The 9,857-nt window shown below is 50.8% G+C and overlaps 4 protein-coding genes across 4 annotated transcripts; 1 reads left to right on the forward strand and 3 right to left on the reverse strand.

The window, feature by feature from the left end:
• Positions 1 to 747: 747 nt before the first annotated feature.
• Positions 748 to 1,062, reverse strand: COL26b_012067 (uncharacterized protein; the record flags this gene model as incomplete). The annotated part of the gene is made up of 2 exons (XM_053184719.1): positions 748 to 951; positions 1,024 to 1,062. 2 exons carry the CDS (start codon positions 1,060 to 1,062, stop codon positions 748 to 750), a joined length of 243 nt encoding a protein of 80 aa, XP_053031349.1.
• Positions 1,063 to 1,834: 772 nt separating this feature from the next.
• On the reverse strand, positions 1,835 to 2,161 carry COL26b_012068 (uncharacterized protein; the record flags this gene model as incomplete). Its single annotated transcript, XM_053184720.1, has 2 exons — positions 1,835 to 2,118; positions 2,149 to 2,161. The coding sequence occupies 2 exons, from the start codon at positions 2,159 to 2,161 to the stop codon at positions 1,835 to 1,837; spliced, it is 297 nt and encodes a 98-aa protein (XP_053031350.1).
• Positions 2,162 to 3,785: 1,624 nt separating this feature from the next.
• Positions 3,786 to 4,732, forward strand: COL26b_012069 (uncharacterized protein; the record flags this gene model as incomplete). The annotated part of the gene is made up of 2 exons (XM_053184721.1): positions 3,786 to 4,114; positions 4,171 to 4,732. The coding sequence occupies 2 exons, from the start codon at positions 3,786 to 3,788 to the stop codon at positions 4,730 to 4,732; spliced, it is 891 nt and encodes a 296-aa protein (XP_053031351.1).
• Positions 4,733 to 4,784: 52 nt separating this feature from the next.
• Positions 4,785 to 6,293, reverse strand: COL26b_012070 (uncharacterized protein; the record flags this gene model as incomplete). The annotated part of the gene is made up of 4 exons (XM_053184722.1): positions 4,785 to 5,063; positions 5,118 to 5,516; positions 5,569 to 5,818; positions 5,869 to 6,293. The coding sequence occupies 4 exons, from the start codon at positions 6,291 to 6,293 to the stop codon at positions 4,785 to 4,787; spliced, it is 1,353 nt and encodes a 450-aa protein (XP_053031352.1).
• Positions 6,294 to 9,857: the final 3,564 nt, after the last annotated feature.

The raw sequence follows: 9,857 nt of genomic DNA on the forward strand, positions 1-9,857 counted from the left end.
GCGCCAAGAAAGCACTTGCATCACCGTTTTCCGTGAGTTTGTAGTCCGCGGAGGCTCTGCCGGCTGTAGTTTGAGCCCTTTGGTGCAGGATGGTGGCTTCGCGGTTCTTTCGCATCCTTCTCAGTAGTCTTGTTCGTGAAATTGCCCCCATGACTTCTGTTTCGAAAAGCTCTACAGTTGTCAGATTTATGTCATGTCATTCATAGATTCAGGTTGCCTTACTGCAAACTCTCATAAGCCGGACTGCATCCCGGAGGTTGGTGTCACTCTCTTCGCTGTACTCCACAACCTCGTCCAAAATCTGGCATAGGCACTCTGTTGGAAGACACAATAAGTTAATCCTCCGTGTCACCCTCGTGAACTTGGGCCGCGAGGCCAGTTCCATGATCTGTTGTGTCTTCATTTTGAGTAGCAATACATGTGGTTAAATAAGATAATGTCAGAAGGAGGATCAAAATGCAGACACAGCGGGAGTATTTGGTTGCTTTAAACGACAACAAACAAAATCCAGTCTTGGTACTTTTGCTCAGGTTATGTCGATGGACGGAGTGAGAGAATTATACTTTGGATGACTCTGGCCTATTTTGACTCACCACACACCACCCCTGCAATGAGGCCAAATTTCTCCCAGGGCGCGTTACCCATGACCGCCCCTGCGTAATCGCTACCGAACTTCTCTGCGATATACACTTAGTCCCATGGCAAGTGCCTAGTATTACCTGCGTGACTCTTCTGGTGCTTTCATAATTAGGAGCCCCCAAGCTGGGTCAAGAGACCCTCATTTCTCGATGGCCAGACATTCCCTACATTCGGGAGTGCCCGAAGAGTATCAAGGTTGTGATTGCCCGTCTCGATTACGACGCCCGAGAAGATCGCGTGGTCGAAGCGCTTGACGACCTTGGTTCTCTCATCGGCAGTCAGTTTTCCGATCAGCTCTTCTCTGTCTGCGTCCTAGAGGCAACCGTTAGCTGTATGCATCAAGATAGCGGGTACACTAGGGCTCCGATGGCGGGGAAAGCGCACCTTGCTGCTGCCAAACTCCACGATGAACTTCTCGCCCATGATGACCAGAGTGCAGTACGTGACGAGGAAGAACAGGTGTGATAGCATTGATCGGACTATTGTTGAGGGTTGTTGAGGGGAGGCAGTATTCTCAGCTTGTTGTTGCAGACATGAAATCGCGTGTTTTTTCCGAAGTGCAGCGTGATGACGCATTGGCACGTGCGACACAAGAGCTGTTCACACCTTCCTAAATGGGCCTTTCTAGGAAGAAGGACAACACCGAAGGCCAACACCGAAGGCCAAAGTCATCGCGAAAGCACTTATCAAAACAATAATGCCAAACCTTTGAGTCGTTTCTTTTTTTTTTCTTGAAATGACTCGCTGTACGTAGTGACCATTGAATATGCTGGGACGAAGCTGCGATGGCAGCCAAACCTTGTGCGCTCGAGCAATCCCTGGAAGTCAATGCTCGGACAGAGTTCATCCTGTCAACTCTAAAGGTTCACTATCACATCCGCTGTCAACTAAAACGAATTAATAAAGTTAAGCTCAGAATTATGCTTGAGTAGCTTAAGTAGATTTTGGCTGCCCAAGGAAACATGTTCGCGTTATGGAAACTACAATAACAAATTATTGATTGATGTGACCGCTGTATTCAACCTCGTCCAAGTGGCCACGGGGTATCCAATATCGCTGTCATTTTATGGGCACAATTCCGCAAACAACGCATTCATGCGAGACTGAACGAACATCCTGAAACTGATGGCAGGTCGGTCAGCATCTGTACCGGTTCTCGACTGTTATTCGTGAGATATCTTACCCACTTTGCTCTTCAAGCAGAGCACTTGCCCTTGGCGTAGTAGCCGCATCGCACAGCGTAGTTGCCAATCTTATCGGGAATGTCATAATCCTTCGTCCCACTTCTAGCACCCCGGCAGATACCGCACCGGAAGTCCGGGTTGGTAGCAGAGTTGGAGAGATTCGATTCGTCACTGGCCATCTTCCCGCCGATATCGTTCTCGCAGTACCAGATGGCATTGGAAGTTGGAATGCCCTCGTACAGAGAGGTATCGACATGCGAGTTGTAGAAGAAGGCGCAGTCCTTGGCAGCGACGGCTGCGGCCAAGGTGGCCAATATCAACGTACCGAAGCCTTGCATGGTGATGAAGCTTGTTGCAGCTGTGGTGGAGATTGGTTGTAATTCGTAAATCGTAGCAAACCGATCGTGCCACTTTCGTGGCGTCTATTCGCTTTTAAAAGGTTTCTGAGACCATGGTGCTGTACTGCTAACTGTCGGACCGGGCCTTCCTGGCACTGACTCGTGGCATCACCAAGACCTGAAGTTGTTCATTAAAAAGAGTTGCGGATCTACGTGCCATGAATCAGAAACAACCCCTAAAACCAATTACAGGTCTGTCTTGATTGATTAAATCTAGCTGCAAATAGCCTAGGAAGTCCCAGTCAAATTACCAGGCCTAATCTTTGACACGGATTCTCGCATTCGTTATCCGAGAACTGTCATGTGCACTGCAAACGTACAGGAGGAACACGGTGCGCGATGACTGCCACGATTGAGTACCATTGGGGCTTTCCAATCAGGTGCTGTTGTATCAAAATACATCCTCGTTATCGGTCAACGTCGGTCAACGGAAAAGTCCGCGCCGCAATGCTTCCAGAAGGCTCTTGTATTCTTCCTGTCTCACGTCATATTTATGGTTCTGGACAAACAGCTCAATGCCCCATAAGCTTCTGCTCAGTCCCTTGTAGATAGACGTCGCAATTACATAGAATTGCATCTAGCACGGCGACGCTCCTTTCAAATACGCATGTGCAGAAATACGCAGCAAGTGCATGGAAAGAAAATTGCCTTTTAGTCACTCTCCAAATCAGAATCTTGTTCAACACCCTTGAAAAAGTGTTAGGGCGGACACAATGGGAATGGGATATGCTGAGGCAATATTGAGTTGAAGCTTATCAAGATGCGGTCTTACTACATTGTCTAGCCTCTGAAGGGAGAAGTACATCAAGTAGAACAGTGTATATGCGGAGCTTCTATTGCGATTCTGCTTTTGAGAGTATGGAGACAAACGGAAAGAACAGAGGCAGAAAAGGCCATTTACTTGACGTTGTTCTTGCTACATCTCACACTTGTGATGATCACTACGCAGAAAATGATTTTACTGTGTTCATTAGAATCTGGGTGAACGGGAATTGGATCAACTTTGTTTGCATAAATTCAACTTCAATGACTCTAAAGACAAAAGACTTCCACCGCAAGCGTATAAGGTCTCTGCTGAATTCAATACACAGCCATGGCAAGTCTGTGATTGAGATGCCAATCAAGTCAACTCTTGAAAATCAAGGCTATCTTAACAGGGGCAACTGGGCCGTTACAAGCTTCTTAGCGCGAGCGCTGGGGTTCGAGTTGTGGTGACGGTAGTAAATAAGTTGTAGTATGAGAGCATTGTGTGTTGAGGTCGGCTCTTATTTGTTACTAATTCCGAGGTTGCGGAGTTTTGCAGCTCGGTTTTCAATCCTAGCTATTCTGGGTCAATATTCCGTGCCGACGGGAGCGCCACGTCATCGGTGGGCATGATTAGGTACTCAAAAGGCGTGGAAGACATCTCGTTTCTGCCAGCAAAAGACTCTTCTCATCCGTGCATCGCGAAAAACCTCAAAGCGCACAACACCAGATTTGTAAGCTCTGGACGATTGTAAGGGCTTTTGTCGCTTTTTGGGTGCCGCGAAACCCAAACCTCAATCCACTCCGCCGATCGCCCAACATGGTTTACAGTGCGGAGCAACTCGACCAATACTTTGACCACATCAACTACCCTCGCGAGAAGCATGCATCGGACCCGCTTCAGAGTCTTACGGAGATCCAGGCACACCATCTTGCGAGAGTGCCGTTCGAGAGCTTGACACTACACTACTCGAAACACAGGCTGATCTCACTAGATCTGCAGGACCTATTCCGCAAGATAGTGATTGAGGGCCACGGCGGCTACTGCATGGAGGTGAACGCCTTCCTCGGCGCGATTTTGAAATGTTTGGGCTACACTGTCCTCAGCGTTGGTGGAAGGATCAAAGGAGATGAACGTTTCGGTGGATGGTGAGTTTCGCGACTTCAACGTTGCGAATCGTCTAGTGATGACTCATTGATCCCAGGTCGCATATGGTCAATCTCATCCGCATTGGCGGACAGCGTTATATGGTCGATGTCGGCTTCGGAAAAGGTGCAGCAATGGTGCCCGTACCTCTGAATAGCGGTCATGAGTTTACCACCATCGCGCCATTGAAGGGCAAGCTTGTCTACGAGAAATTGGAGCAGCACACAGACTCCGACCAGCGCATGTGGGTATACTACTCCACAGACAGCGCCGATGGGCCCTTCAGGCAACGTAACTGCTTCACCGAGATGGAATTCTTCCCGGAAGACTTTGAGGTCATGAACTTGGCCACCATGAGCAGGCCGACGAGTTACTTTGTCAAGACCGTTCTTGCCATGAGAACGATCTTGGACCCCGAAACACGGACAGCGGTGGGAACTCTTGTTTTGCATAAGGATGAGGTTAAGCAGAAGATTGGCGACAATCTCGAGCTCCTGGAAACACTAAAGAATGAGGCACAGCGCGTTGCAGCTTTGGAGAAGTACTTCTCGATTAAGCTGAGGCCAGAGGAACAGAGAGCCATCAAGAACATGCCTACGGAGCTGTTGGAGAGTAAATAGACGGATCTGATTGATAAACCATTTGATGATATATAGTAGAGTTCTGCAGCCCCTATTTCATTTCTGCAGTCTCCGCGTGTGAGCCTTCGACAGTCTCGCGCTCCTTCTCATGCAGCCTGTTCTCCAAGTCCCGACTGTGGTGTCTCCTAGTGGTCTTTCCTGCTACGAACCAGCTGTTGCTAGAGAACAGTTCGTTCATCTCTTCCAATGGACGGCCCTTGGTCTCGGGAAGGAAAGCCCAGAAGAAGATAGCATTGGTGATGTTACAGACGACGAACAGGAAGTAGAACCTGTAGCCTACAGACTCCATGGCCTCCGGAGTTACTTGGCCCTGCAAAGATTGTCAGGATCTGTTCGAGCACAATTAAGATTCAATTCCACTTACTATCATAGTGTTGAAAGCAAATGATACCATGGTGGTGATGCTGACACCCTTAGCACGAGTTCTCGTATCGAAGACTTCGGCGCAGATGATCCAACTCAGTGGCCCATTGGTGGCGCTGAAGGAGAAGTTGTACAGCCAGGTGACAACAATGAAGCCCCACTGAGCGCTCAGGTTATTCGATTCGCCCGGAGGAAACTTGGCCAGAAGAACCGCGGCGATAATGAAGGTCACAGAGTTGAACAGACTGCCTCCAATAAGGGGCCAGCGACGGCCGAGTCTGTCGACAAGCAGCATTGCGCAGATTTGGGCGATGATCGCTAGGCCATTGCTGATACCTTGATACTTCAGCGTGTCGTCGGTTGCAATACCTATTTGCTCGAAGATACGAGGAGAGTAGTACTGTAATTCGTTAGTTCAGGACTGTTGGTGTCATTCTCATGTGACAGCATACCTGAATCGCCGAGACTCCAGTCATTTGAACCGATGCTTGAACAGCACAGCAGAGGAACAGACGCCGAAAAGAGCTCTTGGAGCGGAAGAGTTCCATATAAGACTTGGCTTCATTGTGGTGCTCGTGAGAGATGGCTGCCTTGATTTGCTCATACTCGGCCCGGACGAAAGGGTCGTCGACGTTGTGGTTCGCGTGGAGTCGTGCCAGGGTCTTGAGCATGTCCTCGTCTCTTCCCTTGTCACCAAGCCATCTGTGAAGCATGTCAGGTTTTGTGGTTGTCACTTGAAGGACCTAACTTACCTAGGACTTTCCGGGAACAAAAAGGTCAGAAGAGCGAGAAGCAGTGCTGGGATGTTCTGGATCGCCAGCGGAATCCGCCATTGCGCACTCGTCGTGGTCAGGTTGGTATAGCAACCCCATCCAACCCATGTCGCAACGAATGCTCCGATACCGATCATGAGTTGCTGCAAAGCCGTGACGGTTCCACGGATGCTTGGGTGAGCTAGCTCGGCCTGGTAAAGGGGGACGATCATGCAGAGAGCTCCGACACCGATTCCGGAGATGAACCGGCCAGTCCACATCATGTGGATATCACGGGCTCCCGTTTGGAGACCTCCTCCCAGCAAGAAGAACACGGCTCCGGTGACGATGGTTCCTCGTCGGCCGAGGCGGTCTCCGAGAGGACCAGCGGCTCCGGCCCCGAAGAAGGCGCCCGCCGTGAACATTGATACGACAAGGCCTTCAGTGGACGTGTCTGGACTGAAAGCATCTTGGAAGGTATTTGATGCTACGACTGCCGCGATAACACCTAGGTCGTAACCGAAAAGAAAGGCTCCGAGGGATGCAAAGACTCCCACGAGCCATTGATAAACTTTGGGGGAAAGAAGCGCCATTGTGACAGGAGATCCGTAGATCTATGGAGACCACTTGGGATGCAGAGTGCTATTCTCTCCATAACATCGCTGTCGTTGATCCATCCTGTCGACCTCTTATACCAGCGCCGATCCGGGGAAGTAGAGTAGCCGCCTGTTGTGGGGCAGTGTTCCGGGTCCGCAATTTCGGTCGCTTCGGTAGACCAACACCCCGGACTCAATTCTGGTTCGCGCGGCTCTGAGTACGGGTCTTGGTACCTTGCTTGGCTCTCAATAGTGACGCAAACGGCCAAGGGCTGCTGAACGCGCTTCTTGGACATAAACCTTGCCGAGGCAGGCCACCTGACAAATCACACCACGTTTTCTTGCACTGATTGAATGTCAAAGGGACATTTGAGTGCGTCGTGACGTCGATTCTTTCCCTATGGAATTCGGTACCCGGCATGTCACCCGATCTAGATGCAGCACAGTGGAACCCAACGGGGACTCGGAGGCCTTTGACAGCAACAGCGCCAATCCGGATCAGTAGCGAGCTTGAGGATCCTCCAAAGTTCTGGCAAAGAGAATTATTGGATGTCTTCTCAGAAATGCGACAAAAGGAAACGGATTTCCGAGGCGTTATGTGAAGGAACACGCATCGACCGAGGCCGAACGCGGGAGCCGGCGGCCGGCTTTCCCTCGGGACCCACCCGTCGGCCTTTGAGTCCGGCCCCAGGTTTCGGTGCAGCGGCCAAGAAGATGACAGATGGGAGCCTGGAGGAAAACGTGACTTCGCGTTTCCCATTGCCCCGCACACGTCTGGGCGAACGCGTCAACAAGAAAGCAACAGGCACGACTGCTGTGGCTCCCCAGCTTTGATAGATCACCCTCGCGTCAGTCTAGTCATTCGTTTCTCGCAACTCTGGGCGTCAAGCTTCGTAATCATCAGCCATCATGCCTGATAATCGTCTTGAAGATCCTCCATCTGAGAATGGCCCTCGACCCAAAAAGAGAAAGATTCGGAAGGGTACAACAAGCTGTTGGGAATGTAAGGACGCCGGAAACCACGCCGCAAGATTTGTTCGCGTGCTGATCGGTATCTGCCAGGCAAGAAACGAAAGATACGATGCCAATTCGCCTCTGCATCTCACGAGATTTGCGAGGGATGCGAACGACGCGGAACAGCATGTTTGACGCAAGAATACGACAACGAGACCACAGACCAACGCGGTGCCGAAACGAGCAAACACAAGGAAACTGAAGAGAGGCTAAAAAGGGCCGAGGAACTTCTCGAGAGAATGATGGACGCGGCCACCCGTTTGACACCAGCGACAGAGTCCCTCGTTCCACCAGGGGGGCAATCGCCAGTTTACGTTCATAAAGAGCGTCAGTTATCTAGCAAATTTCTGTCACAGTCAGCATCTCCATCGTCATGTCCTAGCATCCAGGTCTTTGACAGTACATTGGTATGTTTCCCAAAATCCTCATTATGGGTAGTCAACTAAATGAAGTAACAGGTTGACGAAGGTGTTGACCTGCCGGACAATCTTGGACAAGGTCCGCCTCAGACTCGTCAAGATCGATATCAGAACCTCTGCACACAGCTTCACGAAGCCATGCCCACCCAACGAGAGGCCAACTTCATCATCTCTGCAGGACACACAGCCGCGTTTCTCCAGTTTTTCACACTTCCCTACCGCGACCTATTCAGCGGCAATATGCGTCCGTCTTCTTCGCTTTCTGCCCTGCCTGATCAATCAGATCACCCTGTTCTCCTGGCAAGGACTCTCTTGTACCTCGCCAACGGTCTTCAGAATCTTCATCCGTCTACTCTTAATACGCATCTTCTTAATCTTGACCGGCCATTGGAGGCCATGATCGGGTTCATTCACGCGGCTTCCCTGGTCACCAAAGACGATGAGCTCATATGTTCCCTAGAGGGCCTCGAATGCCTCATCCTCGAGGCTGTGTTTTATACCAACACGGGCAAACTCCGCCAGGCCTGGCTCATCATCAAACGAGCCGTCGGGCATGCCCAGCTCTTGGGGCTCCATCGCAAACAGCCTAAGAGCTATGTCATCCTCGACCCGATGTCGAAGGCGTCGCCCTCCATCATGTGGCATAGGATTGTTAGTCAAGATAGATACTTGTCGCTCATGCTAGGTCTCCCTGCTACCACAGCGAGCTATGCATCCCCTGAAGTAGCTTTCGTACCAGGGGAGTGCCCTAGCGAGTATCTTGAGCGCGCCCACTCCACGTTAATGGGCCGCATAGCTGCCAGGAATGACGAAGATCAAGATATACATGACCTTTCCATCACCCAAAGCATTGATCGAACAATTCAGGAAGCGGCTCAAAGCATTCCTCCCGAGTGGTGGTTTCTGCCTAACACCAGAAACAAAAACATGCCTGCTGAGCCGGATGGCTCACAAACCCTGGAGGGCATCCTGCGTGTGCTTCTTCAAATCACACACTACAACCTTCTCATCCTTCTCCATCTGCCATGCATGCTTCGGCCATCTGGCGAAAGCACCCACAAATACAGCAAGGTTGCATGTGTGAACGCCAGCAGAGAGCTTCTAAGCCGCTACATCAAGTTTCGATGCATGAACCACAATGCCTTTTGTTGTAGGAGCATCGACTTCTCAGCTTTTACAGCCTGCCTGGCTTTTGTGCTAGCGCACATTGAGAGATGGCGAAGGGGAACGGAGGCGGTAGACTTCCTGGCCCATCAACGGCTGAGCGATCGGGCTGTAGTTGAAGAAGCTGTCGAGCTCTTCTTGGAGGTGAATGAATCAAGCAGTGATGGCTTGCTGGAACACACTGCTTCTATACTGAGGTCCTTGCTGGACATGGAGGCTGATGCTGCCGCTCAAGCGACTTCCCCAGTTGATCTCATCGCTGCAGAGACTCGGCACTCGCGTCGCTGTCTATATCTCAAGATACCGTACTTCGGAGCCTTGACTATCACTCGTCATGGGATATCTTCAAAATCAGCATCGGTCGCCTCCTCATATTTGACCCCCTATGCAACAGATGGAGATTTAGGGAACACCGATTTCCGCATATCCCATCAACAGTACTTCCTATCCGACGGCACCAGTTCGCTTGGGTCCGCATTTCTCCCCAATGACTCCGAGCAAAGCAACCTGTACTCGGGCTTGCCTGCCAACCCAGAGGACTGGTTGCTGTACCCTCACGACGGTGGTCATATTGGCGAGGATACCACCTGTCCGTCCGCCGAAGTTAACACAGATATACCAGAGGTATTGGCGTATTCTTGGCCGTAGATGATCTCGAACCGTTTGCCTCGGCATCGGTCTCTCTCTGGTCATGATGGTGCTCAAAATCGGGACGAAGGGCTGGTCTCAGTGGTCTGGGAACCAAGGAACGTAGGTGCGAGAGAGGTCTCATCTTTATAATGTCTTCACACCGTTA

The sequence above is a fragment of the Colletotrichum chrysophilum genome (assembly GCF_026319265.1).
Source record: "Colletotrichum chrysophilum strain AFK26 chromosome Unknown scaffold_161, whole genome shotgun sequence".
Taxonomy (NCBI): domain Eukaryota; kingdom Fungi; phylum Ascomycota; class Sordariomycetes; order Glomerellales; family Glomerellaceae; genus Colletotrichum; species Colletotrichum chrysophilum.